We start from the raw sequence: 18,597 nt of genomic DNA on the forward strand, positions 1-18,597 counted from the left end.
ACTGGTCATTTCTTACAGAACAATAATATTCCATAACATTCATATGCCAGAATTTATTCAGCCATTCTCTAACTGATCGGCATGGTCAATAATTCCTATCTAAAGCCAAGAACAAGCATTTTTAATATATAGATTTATAGTATCTAGATCAAGGGAGATTATTTGTATTGTCCAGATCACATTAGAGTTCCTGTTTTGTAGAAGGTAAATAGAATTTTGTAGGTTTCCTAGAAGCCATAGCATTTAGAAGATTTAAGAATGAGCATGTCTTGACATATTTGGAGGCACTTTATAGCATTGAAAAGGTAGAACTAGCACCAATGAGTGAAAGTTAAGAGAGGATGAATTTTTTGAAACTTTAGGAAAATTTTTCTGACTGTTTTTCCACAGTGAAATGGGCTACCTCATGATGTAGTAAAATAATTCTGTTACATGATATTACATTATAAACATGAGAGAGTGGCAAGTACTGTGAGAGGTATAAGGAGTCATTATCAACTGGATAGATTAGTGAAGGCTTTATGGTGGAAAAGGCACTTAAGTTGGGTTTGAAAAGAAATTCCGTACATGAAGAATCACAGGATAGCAGACATAGAGGTGCAAGGAACATTTGAAGTACTATCCACTTATTTTACCACTTATTGAGGTTAAGAGAATTTATATCACTTGCCTGAGGACACATTGTTAATGAGTTATAGAGTCAGGGTTTGGACTGAGATCCTTGGTCTCTAAATCTAGGACACCATGAAGAGTGCAATGCTGCTTTTAAATTAGAATACATTCCAGAAGACAACCTTTATCCGAGAGGCAGAAGATGTTTAGGGAAGAAAGAATATGTATGTACTATTCAGTTTGACTGAAGACTATGGTGAAAGCAGTAATGTAAGATAAGGTTAGAAAAGTAATAGTAATAACTCACATTTATGTAGCATTATTTTCCAAAATAATGTGAGATAAGTAATATAAATATTATTGTCTCCTTTTGCAGTTAAATAAAATAAGACTTTGAGAAAGTCTGTGGTTTCCTTATAATCACATATCAAGGAAGAATCTGAATTGGAATTCAATCAAACATTTCTCTTGAGACCAGTGTTCCCAATGCCACATTGATAGATTGTGGGGCCACATTCTGAAAGTATCTTAGAGTTTGAATTTTACTTAGAGTATAAAAGGAGCTTTTAAATAAGTATTGACATGATCAGATAAATGTATGAGAAAGATTTCTCTAGCAGTAGCATGAAGAATGGATTGGAATGGGAAGATTAGGTCACTGTAGCTATAATCTAGGTGGGTGGTAATGACCACCGTGTCAGAGTAGTATTAGTGGGAATTGAGAGGAGATGGTAAACCATAAAATATTGCCAGGGGCGTAATTGAAAGGACTTACTGATTGAATGGGAAAGAGAAGAGTCAAATATGATCTCAAGCAGATATTTGATAATCATTTTTAGGGGTGCTTATAGAAAAGATTCTTCTTTTCTCTCCCCAGTAGGAGTTGGACTAGATAATTTAAATTTGTTTCTAATTCTGTGATTCTCTGATTGATCCCAAATTATATAACCCCTTAGGTTTAGGCTTAGAATGCATTTCTCTCTTCTAGACTGCTTATTGCCCAGTATTGAATCTTTTGGAAGATAAGAGAATGGGAACAGGCTTTTGACTTAGAAGTGAAGGTACTGAGGGATTCTTTATTAATAGTCAGAATTGTTAATCAGTTGAGCTTAATTAAGGAATTCTAGTTACAGAATTATTCATCATCTACTTCATTTAATCCATTGTGATTATTCAGGCTGTGAAGCTGCAGGTTCTTTTTTGGAATTATAACCCAAGAAATAGTGATTTCTGATGTGTAAAGAAAAACATTTTATGTAGGAAAATACTATTAGTATTCTTACACTGTTTTCATTTTTTGTTTTCCCAGTGGCAGGAGAACTATTCCAAACTGATGCTCCGAGAAGCCAGTAGGATCCCTGATTTTCTACATAAGGAAGTTCAGCAAGCTTTCCTTACCTTGAGGAAGCATGGCTGCTTATTCCAGGATCTAGTTCGAATCAAAGGGAAAAATTTACTCACACCAGTATCTCGTCTTCTTATTGGAAATCCAGGGTACACATATAAGTATCTGAACAGCAGACTCTTCACTGTACCCTGGCCAGTGGAAGGTTCCAGCATAAAGTACACTGAAGATGAAATATTTGCAGCTTGTACAGCTTTCTTTAAGCTCAATGACTACCTGCAAAAAGATACAATCCAGGCTTTAAATAAGCTACACTTGATCAAATCTGAGCAAAATGAAGACGGCACAATCTTTGGAATGATACCAGAATTCTCCAAGAGTGGTTTAGACATGGAAGATGACAGAGAACTCAAGAAAAGGACAGCTTACAACTTGACTTTGTTGAATTACATGGATCCCCAGAAAATGTCCTACTTGAAAGAAGAACCATATTTTGGGATGGGAAAAATGGCTGTGAGCTGGCATCATGATGAGAATTTAGTAGAAAGATCAACAGTGGCAGTATACAGTTACAGTTGTGAAGGTATAAAGGCTGTATGTAGCATAACAACCTTGAGTAAATTTTGATTAGCATGCCTTAACTCCAGAACTCTTTTATTTGTTATTATTTTTAAATTTCCTTCATTTTTCAAAATATCCCCATTTTTGTAAGATCTCTCTCTCTCTCTCTCTCTCTCTCTCTCTCTCTCTGGGCCTAGATTTGTCCTTGTTCATTATAACTCAGGAATATCACATTTTCACATACAGAAAAGACTGTCATTCTACTTTGCTCATTCTTAGAAGAGAGAGAGAAGCTTTGATTTTTTTGTAGTTGGCCACATCTCTAGAACCTTGAGCAGACTGAAGTTCTGCTCTAATTGACTTGCTGATAAAGGGCCAGGAAAACAGAAATCAGTCAAATTTTTCCAGGTTACCTCAAGTACACATTTTCAATCTTGCAATAATACTTGATTACAGTTGACATCACTGCCTTTACAGGAGCAATTTGTCAATTCTAGACTTGCCCTTGGCTTCATAATATTTTGCATACTGACTCAAGCCAGCTCACAATCCACTATGCTGTACTGCCTACTGATTTTAGTTATTTATAAAAATTCTTTATCATAAAGTAGCACTGTAGTGATAATGTATGAATCCTTCCTTGCCAAAATCATGCAGGATTGGTTTTACAAATAGATATTCCCGATATTTTTAGAGCCCTACCCAGATACTTACTGGACATATAAGTAATCCTATATGGGAATACCACTGATTTTCCTGTGATGGCTCAAAAATTTCCATGAATCTCCTGAAACTTAAATTATGTCAGGTGTTAGCTAATGTAATTGAAATAAAGGTTAGTGGTACAGCTTCAGAAAGAAGCATTATGTGGCTAGATTCATATTCTTTTTCTTATTTCTTCTATTTCTATGAACCTAACAATCCTGATCTTTTTCCTATCAGTGCTTGAAGGATAGTGGTTAGATGCAGAGGCTCAGGAAGGTGTAACCCTGCTTGGGCCTTTACCAGGATCTCTTCTGGATTTTAGGAAAGCCATCCAACAGATAGATGTAGTCACTTCAAGGACAAGTTTCTTTTCTTCCTGGTCTAAGCAGAGGTCCTTGAATAGCTGTATTTCCTCTGATGTCTGTCAAGGGCAGAGTAATGGCTTTGGATTGGTATGTACTTCCTGAATTTTGTTACTTAATTTGGTAGTTCTTATTAAAATTATCTTTTTGAATTGCTGGGGTATTCCATTTGGCTCTGATTCCATATTGCTACCTTTTCTCCTAACAGTGTTTCCAGCATAGTAAGAGAAAGTCATCTTTATATATGCCTCTCCAACAGAACCAATTCAGTTGCCTTCTATATATATGTAAGACACTCTGCTAGGTATCTAGCAGAATAAAGAAAAAAAAATAATACAGTTTCTCAAGTCCTCAAACATTTATATTCTGAAGATGAAGAGGTGAGGAGGTTGGAAGAGGATAGTAACAAAGAGTTAAAATACAAAATATCTGGTCAGCCAGCCCCTTAAAATGAAGGTCAAGTGGTACAAGTATATGACAGGCACTGCAGTACCTGGCTGTCTTTTTTGCTGTGTTTCTCACACATGATATGCTGCTACTTTTCCCTTGTTTTTGTACCCACTTGTCTCCCCTCTGGAATGTTCTTTTTTATGCTCAGAATGTGTACCTTTTTAATTGCCACTTAGATTTCCTAATTTTCTTCAAAGTTCAGCCCAAGCCTTGCTGACTATTGGTTCTCCCCACCTCCAGGAAAGAAGGAAGGAAAGGAGGGAAGGGAGAAAGAGGAAGGGAGGGAGGGAGAGGGGAAGAAGGAAGGAAGTGGTGCTTCCTATTCAGAATTACCTTGTCTTTATTTGGTCTATATTTTTATGTACTTATTTGTGACCATCTCTAGAAATAAGTAAGCTTCTAGAGGACAAAGAGTTGTCTTTGCTTTTTTCATTTTGTCTGTATCTCCCAGAACCTGGAGATTGCTTGTTGATTGGTTAATTGATTTGTACAGCTAGAGCTGATGGCAATCATAAGAGGGTTAAACAGAAGGGCTTTAGAATAAATTGTAGTTGGAAAAGTCCCTTTCAATTGAAGAGATAAGGAGAGGCTTCCTGGAGTTTGTGGCACCTGAGCTGATCATGAAAGGAATGCTGATTGGTGGATTTAAAGGGATTGTAAATTTCAGGCCTAAGAAACAGGTCACACAAATAATAATTTGTTGTTCAGTCATCTTTTTCAATTGTGTTTGACTATTTGTGACTCTCTTTAGAGTTTTCTTGGCAAAGATAGTGGAATGGTTTGCCATTTTTTTCCTCCAACAAATAATAATAATAATTAACATTTATATAGTGCTACTATGTCCCAGGTACTGTGTTATATCCTTTACATTTATTACCTTATTTGGTCTTCACAACAACCTTGGAAAGTATATGGTATGGTTATTCCTATTTTACATTTCAGGAAACTGAGGCAAACACTGATTAAATGATTTTCATATGGTTAATAAGTGTTTGAGATTGGATTTGAATTCAGGTCTTCCTGCTTCCAGATTTATCACTTGATCTATTCAACACAAATGCATAGGGATAGAAAATAATTTGTTATTTTTAGACACCGGATACTGTCTTTAGTTAGCACTTGAGGTCTAGTTTAGTGGCAGGATGTTTCATCAGTTTCCCTGAATCTTGTAAATTTTTCACTAATCTGTTGGTATCCCATTGGAAGGAACTGTGATAATCTTCAGATTTTGTTCATGAAGTTAAGAAATATTATATTTGGGAATGCTGATGTAAAAGTATAGTAGAATTATTAGTTCCTTTATTTTCTAAGGAAGTAACTTTTCTGAACTTGATGCCACTGGTACATGATAAGAGTAAAGGGCCACCAAAAATGCTTTTGTGATCAAATATTTTCTTCAATTTGATAGTCTTTTTATATTCCTATAGTTAAAGATACAGCCTTCCTTCTCAGTTTTGAAACCTGGAATTTTATTTGAGACAGTTTTGAGTTTGGTTTTTTAAATAAGTAGCATATATTGGGAGAAGTAACTAAATCAGATCTTTAGTAAACAAACTTACAATGTACTTTTAAAAAATGGTCACATACCTACCACTGTGATATTGGAGCAACACCTTGGGCTCAACTCTCAATTACAGACAGATCTTTGGCAGGGTTAGATGATCAAATAGGAAATTCCCATATATGAGACAAAATTTTTTTTCTTCTGTAACCTAGTATAGGCATCTCATTTGAAATGAGCTATTTTATTGTCAGAGATAAGTAGGTGGTCCAGTGGATAGAGTGTTGGATGTGGAATCAGGAATAGTTTTGGACAGTTTGAATTGTTAAGAAAGGTTTCTTTTGTATTAAATTGAAATCTGCCAACTCAAGGAGATCTTAGTTCAAATCCAGACTCAGACTCTTAGTAGCTGTGTGACTCTTGGAAAAGTCACTGAGCTTCTGCCTACCTCAACTTCCTCAACTGAAAAATGGGTATTATAATAGCACCTACTTCACAAGGTTGTTGTGAGGATCAAATGAGATAATATCCGTAAAGTACCTGGCACATAGCAAGATGCTTATAATATTAACTTTCTCCTTAAAGTCTTCCTCAAGAAATATTTTCAAATATAGTTCTGGTGATGGACTTTTTTTTTTTTCTTGAAGGCTAGACTACCTAAATTTGCTGCAAGTCATGAAGTTCATGGTCACAACAATTTATGAGAATAGTCTGCTTAGTTGTAGAGATGCTCTCATCTGTGCATGTGTGATAGGATCCACACTGATAAAATCACCTTGAAATGTTGAACTGTCTTATAAGTATTTGCTTGAATCCAAAAGCCCAGCCATATATTCGGTTCATTTAGTTTCCTTTGGAAACAGTAGGATATAGTAGGAATTGGAGTGGAAAGAGTGACTTTGATTTTTGTCTCTGTTCACTCCTCCCTCTCCTAAAAAAAATCAACCCTCAATTGGGCAGGACTTAAGTTTTGGACATTAAAAAGGGCTTTATGATTGTTTTTATTGTTTTTAACTTTCTAAAACAATGAGAAAACTCAAAATTAAGCACTTTTCTTTTTTTGTCAACATTTTTCCCCCTCTGAAGTGTTTATATTGTTTTAAATGAGCCAATCATAGAATCACAGAATTTGAGTGTTTGAAAGGGTGCCTAATTTGTACCTGGGAGACAATATTTTTCATCACATGCCCTACAAGTAGAATAGCTATTCAACCTTCATTTGAATATCTTTAGTTATGGGAAACTCATTACTTTTCAAAGTAGTCCATTTTATTTTTGGAGAGTTCTAATTTTTAAGTTCTAATTGTTTCCTTTATACTAAGCTTAAATGTGCTAACAAAGAGTCTTAGGTATATAATTTAGAGTAGAAGAAAATTTTAGAGATCACATTATCCAACTTCTTTCTCTGGGATGAATGAGGCCCAGAGTGTAAAAGGACTTTCTCAAAGTCACAAAAGTGAGGACAGAATGATTATTGAAGTCCATGTTTATTCCAAAGCCAGTGTTTTTTCTACAGTACTTCTCCAGCTATTGCTTTGGTCATGAGTCTCCCTCTGTGGCCAAAAATAATAAGTCTTGTTATATTCCTTCCCCTTCTGACAGTCGTTAAAATTATTCATTATAGCTTTACTATCTCTTTTAAATATTTTCTTCACTAGTTAAATATTTCTTGTTCTTCTGCCAGATTTTGTATAGCACCGTTTTGAGTTTCAACAAAGCATTTATTAAGCACTGACTATGTACCAGGCAATTACTACGCTAAGGGCAGAAGATCCAAAGAAAAGAAAAAATACCTGAAGAAATTCATGTTCTAATGAGGAAGACAATATGCAGACCACTAAGTATATACATACAGACTATAAAAGGAAGATCATCTTACAGGGAAAGTACTTTGGGTTAGGAAGGAGTGGGAAAGTTTTTTTTTGCAGATAAAATTTAAGTTGATTTTTTTAAAAAAAGCTTTATTGATGTTTTATTTTAATATCAAAAACATGTATAGATTACTGCAATTTTATGAGAGGTTTTTCTTAGGAAATGAAAGTTAAGTAAAATTAATTATGCTATGACATCATCTGAATGTACATGCACCATCTCCATCTGTAGGACTCCTGTTTTTTTTTTAAATGAATATAAATCTATATTGTCTCCTTCCCATCTCCCTCTTGGAAAAAAATATTCTTGTCATATATATGCATAATCATACAAAATAAATCCTTAATTTTTGTATAATGAAATATTTTATTTTTCATACTGAATTCATCACCTTTCTATAAAGGATACTATGTTTAAGCATTAGTCCTCTAGAATCATGGTGGGTTATTATATTGATCATAGTTCTCAAAGTTTTCAAGATTGTTCATTTTTCCTAGTGTTGTGGTATACATTATTCTCCTGATTCTATTTCTTTCATACTTCATCAGTTTATAAAAGTCTTCAACATTGTTCATTTTTATAAGGTTGATTTTATAGTCTAAATTATCCTTTTGGTTCTACTTACTTAATTCCCATCAGTTCACAGAAGTCTTTCTTCGTCTTTTGGAATTCTTTTTTCTCTTTTCTAAGAATTCAGTAGTATTCTATCATATTTATATATCACAACTTATTAAATCATTCTTCAATTGATAGAGATTCTGTTAGTTTCCAGGTTTTTGCTACCACAAAAAAACTATTGTAAATATTTTGATATATGAATAATCTTTTCTTCTTTTTTTGATCTCTTTTGCATACAGGCCTAACAGTGATGCAGCTAGGTCAAAAACATTTATTTCACTGTTTAGTAATTTTTTGTATGTAATTCTAACTTGCTTTCTAGAATAGTACCCAATTACAAGTCTGCTAGCAGTGTATCAGTATACCCACTTTTTCACTGTCCTTCCAACATTAATTGGATTTTCCTTTTTTGTTATCTTTGCCACTTTGCTGGATGTGAGGTGGAACAGGATTGCTTTAATTTGCGTTTCTCTATTTATGATGCTATATGGCCATTGATACCATTGCAGAATGGCTTTTCTTTATTTATTTTTGAGTATTTATGAAAATACCTATTCATTTTATTTATTTATTTAATGATTTTCCCTAATTATATTCAAAACAATTTTTTTTTTGTATTTGTTTCTAAAATTTTTGAATTCTAGGCTCACTTCTTCATCCTCACCTACAATTAAAAAGTTATTTGTGAAGTCATTTAAAACATTTCCATAAAAGCCAAGTTGTAGGGGAAAAAAACATTTTCCACCCTAATGAAAATGAAAACCCTCAAGAAAAATTAGATTTTTTTTTTTTTAACAAAAAAGGGAATGCTTCAGTCTGTATTCAGTTCCTTCTTTAGATATGGATAGGATTTTTCAACATAAATTCTTCAGAGTAGTTGTGGATGATTGTGCTACTGAGAATAACAAAGTTGCAGAATGGCTTTTCTGATAAATTTGAATCAGTTCCTTATAAAGCTTGGTAATGAGATCTTTATTAGAAAAACTTAAGGGAAATATTTTTTTTTTTTGCTAGTTGTTGTTGTTGTTGTTGTTTTTGGTTTTAGCTTTATGCTGGTTTTGTGATTAAAAATGTCATTAAAATTAAACATTTTCTCTTCCTTGATCTTCTTTATTTGGAGCTATGAACTTTTCTCCTATCTATAGATCTGATGAGTATATATTTTTTTCTGTTTCTTTAATTTGTGATATGAATTTTTAAAAAATCTAGATCACACCCTCATTTGGAATTTATCTGTATATAAGGTATTAGTTATTCTAAATCTAAGTTTTATTCTGCTTTTCACTTTTCCCAGGAATTATGGTCAAACTTATCCCAATAGTTGGGATCTTTGTGTTGATCAAATACAAAGGTATTTGATACATTGGCTTCTTTATGTTGTCTACTAAGTCTTGTCTACTGATCAATCTTTAGTTTTTTTTTTTTTTAATTAATATCAAATCAATTTAGTAATTATGGCTTTTGCCAGTGAAAATGCCTGGAGTCAAGAGACAGAATATCTTGTTCAAGGAACAGTAAGGAGACTAAGGCAAAATATGTGGAAAGGTATAAGACATTGAAAAGGTAGATTTTCTCTTTAGTCTAGGAGGTGATAAAGGGCCCACTGGGTGGTGTAATATATGGTCAGATCTTTGCTTTAGGAAAATCATTTGAAAACTAAGTGGAAGATGGACTGGAGTGGGGAAACCTACCAGCTATAGTCTTCAAATCTTATCTAAAACTTAGCTTTATCTATAGAAAATCTTTCTGATCTTCCTTTACTCTAGTGCTTTCACTTCCTTGATTATTTCCAGTTTATGCTATATATAGTCATTTACATCTTATTTGCCCATTAGACTAACCCTAATCCTATTAGACTTTGAGTTTTTGTTTATATTTTTCCCTTGCTGAGGCAATTGGGATCAAGTGACTTGAGACTATGAGCTTTTTAAGAGGAACTTTTATTTTTCTTCTTATCCCCAGTGCTTAGCAAAATGCCTGTCCTATTGTAGGTGCTTGATACATATTTGTTGACTTAGATTTATGCCTAATTATCACTCCTTTGTACCTGTACTTGATTTTTATTTTATTTTATTTTATTTTTTTAAATTTTTATAATTATAACATTTTCTTTGACAGTACATATGCATAGGTAATTTTTTTTTTTAAACAACATTATCCCTTGTACTGCCTTCTGTTCCGAGTTTTTCCCCTCCTTCCCTCCACCCCCTCCCCTAGATGGCAGCCATTCCCATACATATTAAATATATCTTATAGTATATCCTAGGCACAATATATATGTGCAGAACTGCATTTTGTTGTTGTTGCAAAGGAAGGACAAAAAAACAAAACAAACAAACAAAAAAAAACCAATGCTCTCAGTTTACACTCATTTCCCAGTGTTCCTTTTCTGGATGTAGCTGATTCTGTCCATCATTGATCAATTGGAATTGGATTAGCTTTCTCTATGTTGAAGATATCCATTTCCATCAGAATACATCCTCATACAGTATCATTGTTGAAGTGTATAATGATCCCCTAGTTCTATTCGTTTCACTCAGCATCAGTTGATATAAGTCTCTCCAAGCCTCTCTGTATTCCTCCAGTTGGTCATTTCTTACAGAACAATAATATTCCATAACATTCATATACCATAATTTACCCTACCATTCTCCAATTGATGGACATCCATTCATTTTCCAGTTTTTAGCCAGTATGAAAAGGGCTGCCACAAACATTTTGGCACATACAGGTCCCTTTCCCTTCTTTAGTATTTCCTTGGGATATAAGCCCAGTAGTAGCACTGCTGGGTCAAAGGGTATGCACATTTTGATACCTTTTTGGGCATCATTCCAGATTGCTCCCCAGAATGGTTGGATTCTTTCACAACTCCACCAACAATGCATCAGTGTCCCAGTTTTCCCACATCCCCTCCAACATTCATCGTTATTAGTTCCTGTCATCTAAGCCAATCTGACAGGTGTGTAATGATATCTCAGAATTGTCTTAATTTGCATTTCTCTGATCAATAGTTATTTGGAACACTTTCATATGAGTGGAAATAGTTTTAATTTCATCATCTGAAAATTGTCTGTTCATATCCTTTGACCATTTATCAATTGGAGAATGGCTTGATTTCTTATACATTAAAGTCAATTCTCTGTATATTTTGGAGATGAGGCCTTTATCAGAACCTTTAACTGTTAAAATGTTTTCCCAATTTGTTACTTCCCTTCTAATCTTGTTTGCATTAGTTTTGTTTGTGCAGAAACTTTTTAATTTGGTGTAATCAAAATTTTCTATTTTGTGATCAATAATGGTCTCTAGTTCTCCCTTGGACACAAACTCCTTCCTCTTCCACAAGTCTGAGAGGTAAACCATCCCATGTTCCTCCAATTTATTCATGATTTCGTTCTTTATGCCTAAATCTTGGACCCATTTTGATCTTATCTTAGTATGTGGTGTTAAATGTGGGTCCATGCCTAGTTTCTGCCATATAATTTCCAGTTTTCCCAGCAGTTTTTGTCAAATAATGAATTCTTATCCCAAGATTTGGGATCTTTGGGTTTATCAAACACTAGATTGCTATTTTTATTCACTATCTTGCCCTGTGAACCTAACCTATGCCACTGATCATGTAGTCTATTTCTTAGCCAATACCAAATGGTTTTGGTGACTGTTGCTTTATAATACAGTTCTAGATCAGGTACAGCTAGACCACCTTCATTTAAATTTTTTTTTTTCATTACTTCACTTGAAATTCTTGACCTTTTGTTCTTCCATATGAATTCTGTTGTTATTTTTTCTAGGTCATTAAAATAGTTTCTTGGGAGTCTGATTGGTATAGCACTAAATAAATAGATTAGTTTAGGGAGTATTGTCATCTTGATTACATTCGTTGGGCCTATCCAAGAGCACTGAATGTCTTTCCAATTATTTAAATCTGACTTTATTTTTGTGGCAAGTGTTTTGTAATTTTGCTCATATAATTCCTGACTCTCCTTTGGTAGATATATTCCCAAATATTTTATACTATTGACCGTTATTTTGAATGGAATTTCTCTTTGGATCTCTTGCTATTGGATTGTGTTGGTAATGTATAAAAATTCTGGGGATTTATGTGGATTTATTTGGTATCCTGCAACTTTGCTAAAACTCTGAATTATTTCTAATAGCTTTTTAGCAGAGTCTTTGGGGTTCTCTAAGTATACCATCATGTCATCTGCAAAGAGTGATAATTTGATTTCCTTATTTGATTTCCTTATTTCCTACTCAAGATTCCTTGAATCTCTTTCTCAACTCTTATTGCAGAGGCTAGAGTTTCTAGTACTATATTGAATAGTAATGGTGATAGTGGGTAACCTTGTTTTACAGGGAAAGGTTCTAGTTTATCGCCATTACATATGATGTTTACTGAAGGTTTTAAATATATGCTCGTTATTATTTTAAGGAATAGTCCGTTTATTCCTATACTCCCAAGCGTTTTTAGTAGGAATGGATATTGGATTTTATCAAATGCTTTTTCTGCATGTATTGAGATGATCATATGGTTTTTATTAATTTGATTATTAATATGGTCAATTATACTAATAGTTTTCCTAATATTAAACCAGCCCTGAATTCCTGGTATAAATCCCACTTGGTCATAGTGTATTATCCTGGGGATGATTTTCTGAAGTCTTTTTGCTAATATCTTATTTAAGATTTTAGCATTAATATTCATTAAGGAAATTGGTCTATAGTTTTCTTTCACAGTTTTCGATCTGCCTGGTTTAGGTATGTCTGTGACATAAAAAGGAATTTGGTAGGACTCCTTCAATCACTATTTTTTCAAATAGTTTATATAGGATTGGAGTTAGTTGTTCTTTAAATGTTTGATAGAATTCACATGTAAATCCATCTGGTCCTGGGGATTTTTTCTTAGGAAGTTGGTTAATAGCTTGTTCTATTTCTTTTTCTGAGATGGGACTATTTAGACTACTTACTTCTTCCTCTGTTAATCTGGGCAAGCTATGTTTTTGAAAGTATTCTTCCATTTCATTTAAGTTATTGAATTGATTGGCATAAAGTTGAGCAAAGAAGCTCCTAACTATTGTTCTAATTTCCTCTTCATTAGTGGTGAGTTCTCCCTTTTCATTTATAAGACTAACAATTTGCTTTTTCTCTTTCCTTTTTTTAATCAGGTTTACTAAGGGTTTGTCTATTTTGTTGGTTTTTTCATAGAACCAACTCTTAGTTTTATTAATTAATTCAATAGTTTTTTTACTTTCAATTTTATTAATCTCACCTTTTATTTTTTGAATTTCAAGTTTTGTGTTTGTCTGGGGGTTTTTAATTTGTTCCCTTTCTAGTAATTTTAGTTGTAAGCCCAATTCGTTGGCTCTCTCTTTCTCTATTTTATGCAAGTAGGCCTGTAGAGATATAAAACTTCCCCTTATTACTGCTTTGGCTGTATCCCACACATTTTGGTATGATGTCTCATTATTGTCATTTTCTTGGGTGAAGTTATTAATTATGTCTATGATTTGCTGTTTTACCCAATCATTCTTTAGTATAAGATTATTTAGTTTCCAATTATTTTTTGGTCTATTTTCCCCTGGCTTTTTATTAAATGTAATTTTGATTGCATTGTGGTCTGAAAAGGATGCATTTACTATTTCTGCCTTACTGCATTTGATTTTGAGGTTTTTATGCCCTAGTATATGATCAATTTTTGTATAGGTTCCATGAACTGCTGAGAAGAAAGTATACACCTTTCTGTCTCCATTTAGCTTTTGCCAAAGAGCTATCATATCAAACTTTTCTAGTATTCTATTTACCTCTTTGACTTCTTTCTTATTTATTTTGTGGTTTGATTTATCTAATTCTGAGAGTGCAAGGTTGAGATCTCCCACTATTAATGTTTTGCTGTCTATTTCTTCTTGGAGCTCTCTTAATTTCTCTTTTAAGAATTTAGATGCTGCACCACTTGGTGCATATATGTTTAATATTGATACTGCTTCATTATTGATGCTACCCTTTAGCAGGATATAATGCCCTTCCTTATCTCTTTTAATTAGATCAATTTTTGTTTTTGCTTGATCTGAGATGAGGATGGCTACCCCTGCTTTTTTGGCTTTGCCTGAAGCAGAGTAGATTCTGCTCCACCCTTTTACTTTTAGTTTGAATGTCTCACCCTGTTTCATGTGTGTTTCCTGTAAACAACATATAGTAGGGTTCTGACTTTTAATCTAGTCTGCTAACCTCTTTATGAGGCAGTTTGCCCCTTTCACATTTATGGTTAGAATGACTAATTCTATATTGCTTGCCATCCTATTAACCCCTGCTTATGCTTTTCCCCTTTCCTTCCCTCTTACCCCCCTACCCAGTATTAAACTTGTGAACACCACTTGCTTTTCACAGCCCTCCCTTTTTAATATCCCTCCCCCACCTTAAAGTTCCTCCCCTTATTTTACCCCTTTTCCTCACAATTTCTGTATTCCCTTCCCCTTAGCTTACTCCTTCCCTCTCACTTTTCAATGAAGTGGAAGAAGTTTCACCATAAATCGAATATGTCTATTGATACACACTATGTTCATCTCCCTCCTTTCTTTTTCTCAGATATAATAGGTTACCTTGCCTCTTCATGAGATGTAGTACCACCACTTTACACTTTTTTATGATATAATTTCCTTTCCGCCTCTAGTTTCTAGGACAAATTATACCATATGTTCTTTACATATTTTTATGGCAGAAGTATAGTTCTCAAGATTTCTTTTTACCTTTTTAGAAATCTCTTGAGTTCTGTATTTGAAGATCAAACAATTTATGTAGGTCTTGTTTTTTCATCAAAAATAGATGGAATTCATTTATTTCGTTAAATGTCCATCTTCTTCCCTGGAAAACAATGCTCATTTTTGCTGGGTAAGTTATTCTTGGCTGCATACCAAGTTCCTTAGCGTTTCGGAATATCATGTTCCAGGCCCTTCATTCTTTTAATGTGGATGCTGCTAGATCCTGGGTTATCCTTATTGTGGCTCCTCCATATCTGAATTGCTTTTTCTAGCAGCTTCCAATATCTTTTCCTTTGTCTGATGGTTCTTGAACTTGGCCACTATATTTCTTGGCGTTTTGATTTTAGGGTCCCTTTCAGTAGGTGATCGATGAATTTTTTCAGTGTCTATTTTATCCTCTGTTTCCAAAACGTCTGGGCAGTTCTCTCTGATAATTTCCTCAAAAATAGTGTCCAAGCTCTTTTTTTCCTCACATTTTTCAGGGAGTCCAGTTATTCTCAAATTGTCTCTCCTGGATCTGTTTTCCAGGTTTTTTCTCTTTCTAATAAGGTATTTGACATTCTTTTCAATTGTTTCATTTCTCTGGTTTTGCTTGACTACCTCTTGGTTTCTCCTTGAGTCATTCATTTCTACTTGTTTGAGTCTAATTTTCAATGATGTATTTTCTTCACTCATTTTTTTAAATATCTTTTTGTAATTGTCCTATTGTGTTTTTATCTTCTATGGAATTTTTTTCCATTTTATCCATTTTATTTTTTAGAGAGCTGATTTCTTTATCCAGCTCACTAATCCTGTTTTCCTTTTCCAGCTCACTAATCCTGTTTTCCTTGGAGTTGTTTGCCTTTTCTAATTCACTAATTTTATTTCTCAATGATTTGAGCTCTTTATCCACTCTGGATGACTTCTCCAGGCTCTCTTGCCAAGCTTCCCTTTCCTTTTCCCATTTCTCTTCCAGCTCTCTTGTGAGAGCCTTTTTGATTTCCTCTATGAGGTTCTTTTGTATTGAGGAGCAGCTCATATCCCCCTTAGGGGATTCCTCTGGGGACAGTCTGTTTTTAGTCTCCTTAGTATTTGAAGTCTGCTCTCTCTCCATACAGAAGCTGTCAATGGTTAGAGCCCTTTTGAATTTTTTGTTCATTTTGTCAGAGCAGAATGGAAGAAAACAAATTTACAAGAGAAACAATTGGTCTGTTTTTGGGGGGATGGGGCTGGATGGTGTTAATGGGCTTCCTCTACAGTCTGGGAGTAGGGCAGCAGAGAGCCACTAACAGAACAGCGATGGCTGTGCTGTGTCTGGGCTCTGAGGCTCTGAGAACGCACTGAGTCAGTCCAGGTGGAGATTGGGGGTGGCCGGTTCTGAGAGACACTAGTTTTCCAGGGTTTTAATCCTCACCTCTGTCCGCTGCTCCTGGCTTGCTGCCAAGACGGAATATCCACACTGGGGTAAAAGTCTTTTTGCAGAAACGGCAGAGATCGTACCCCTCCCCCCTCTGGTCTGAGCTGTGTGAGCTGTCTGTCTCGCTCTGGCTTGCCTGCCCTCAGTCTGCGCCCAGTCTGTCTGACCCTCCCCCGAGCAAACACAGACCTTCTCTGGCGAATTTCAAGGATGTCGTCTCTTGGTGATTATTTGTGGGTTTCTTTTCTGGTCAAGCATTAACTCTGAGGCTTGTCATTAAGTAAGTCCTGAGAGAAAACATGGAGCTCAAGCAGCTGTCTGCCTCCACACCGCCATCTTGGCTGGAAGTCCACTTGTACTTGATTTTTAAAAAACTCACATATAGGACTTATATATTTAACTATGTCATTAAATTTTATGTCATTCAAAATTGACATAAAATTGGTTGAACCTGTCATCTATGTCCTTATCCAAATTATTGTAATTTTTATTATTTTTAATCACAGGGTTAAGGGCAGATTTCTGTAGTATGTGCTATAGCACAATGCTTATCACTTAGTGAGTGTTTTAAGAAACGTTTTTTAATCATTTATTTCTTCATTCTTCCATTCAGTCAGTCAGCCACCAGAAATATCTTTTTAGGATGGCATTAATTAATTACTGGTCTTTGACAATTATGTCAAATTAACTCCAAATACTTTTATTTAGTTCATGTTCCTCTGTCTTGGCCGTAAGGATATTATGAAATACTATATAAAAAATGCTTTACCTAAAACCCAGGGATATTCTGTATACCTGTAGAATTCTCCTGCCATATTACTTTTTTTTTTTTTTTTTTCCTAAGGAAATTGGGGTTAAGCAACTGCTCAGGGTCACACAGCTAGGAAGTATTAAGTATCTGAGAACAGATTTGAATGCAGGTCCTCCTGACTTCAGGGCTGATGCTCTACCCACTATACCAAGTAGCTGCCCAGCCATGTTAGTTTTATAGTATTCTTCCCAGAAAAGACAATTAGATTGGTCTGGCATGACTTCCTTTGGGTTATTATTTCTATGGCTATAGGCCACTGAGTTGTAATTTGTGTAGGATAAGTATAATTACATGCTATATTCAATGCTTTCTCCTGCAGTCAAGGGTAATACATATTGTTTAGTAAGAGTTCTGGGATGATACAATTTTTAACCAGTTGATTAGCATTGTTGGTCTAAGTGCCACTAAGAAAAATCTTTCATATTCCATTCAAGATGGGTAATTATGCATTAACTGTCAACAGTTACTTGTGTGTGTCTTTTTTTTTTTTTTTTTTTTTTTTTTGTCATGGACCAGATTTTACTTCCTAGGAACTAAAGATGTTTGTTTTTAATTATCTAACACTCAAAGCCTTGAATGTGGTGCTTTGAGAAAAAAATAGTGTAATGGCTTCCATTGCTATTTTAATTCTACTGTTTGTGTTCTTACAGCTTTCTTTTCACTAATCTAGAAATGAGAAATTAATTTTGTCCTTAGAGAAAAAAATAATCATAAATAAGGCTCAAGACTTTTAGTTGATTCTTGATTCCTATGAATTAATTGGGATTTTGGTTTAATTCTATTTTTCTGTAACAATTATTACAGATTAAAGAACAGACTAATAAAGATTAAATTTTAAAATTACATTAAATAAATTACAGTTAAATAATAGATTGCATTAAGGGAAAAAAAAAACTTATCCACATGACATAGTTTAAAGATAATAGAGAAGTAACTAGGTGAAAAGTAAAAAACAAACAAACAAAAAAAAAAAAACCTAAAAAAAAATTGGTTCTAAATAATTAATATTTCAACTATCACAATAGCAACAATAACAACTGGATTTGAAATTTTATAGTCATAGGAATTCCCAGTGAGGGAAAAATGCCTGGGATATTGAGAGATTAAGTGTTTTGAGGTTACATGGTCGATATATGTCAGAGGTGGACTGCAATTCTGGCCTTTTGGACTCTGAGGCCAGCTCATTATATCACACTGCCTACTAATTAATATGAACTTTTTACTACTATACAGCATCATAGAAGTTTTGTATGTCATTAAATATGTCAGATTAACTTTGTCATAGATTTTATATGCTCACAGCATTAAACTCTGTAAATGCATGCATCTTCATAGTGTATGGTTAATGTAGTAGGATTGTATAGCTCCAGCATGATTAGAAGGAATATTGATAGTGGCTGTTTTATCTTTTTAACAGGCGTGCTTTTTTTTTTTTTGCAAATTAGGTTGAGATATTAAACCCAAAATGAATAGTCACTTGAATTCATAAGCTAACATTTAGGTTTATACTTTAGTAAACTTTAACATTTAGTCAGTTTTGTCTCTCTAATAAGATTATTGAGCACATTCAGATAATACATCAGATTCACTAGATGATTTTTAAAAATTCATA

The 18,597-nt window shown here is 34.1% G+C and overlaps 1 protein-coding gene across 16 annotated transcripts in view; it reads left to right on the forward strand.

The window, feature by feature from the left end:
- The window catches only part of FTO (FTO alpha-ketoglutarate dependent dioxygenase), a 458,508-nt gene that overhangs the window by 153,972 nt on the left and 285,939 nt on the right, over positions 1–18,597 (forward strand). For all 16 annotated transcript variants that reach the window (XR_012486835.1, XR_012486832.1, XR_012486834.1 and 13 more), the window contains one exon: positions 1,922–2,540. Coding sequence is in view for 11 of the 16 variants with exons in the window: in XM_074293425.1 (XP_074149526.1) it covers positions 1,922–2,540 (619 nt within the window). In the remaining 5 variants the exon portion in view is untranslated. The remainder of the gene's footprint in view (positions 1–1,921; positions 2,541–18,597) is intronic.

Source organism: Sminthopsis crassicaudata, chromosome 2 (genome assembly GCF_048593235.1).
Source record: "Sminthopsis crassicaudata isolate SCR6 chromosome 2, ASM4859323v1, whole genome shotgun sequence".
Taxonomy (NCBI): domain Eukaryota; kingdom Metazoa; phylum Chordata; class Mammalia; order Dasyuromorphia; family Dasyuridae; genus Sminthopsis; species Sminthopsis crassicaudata.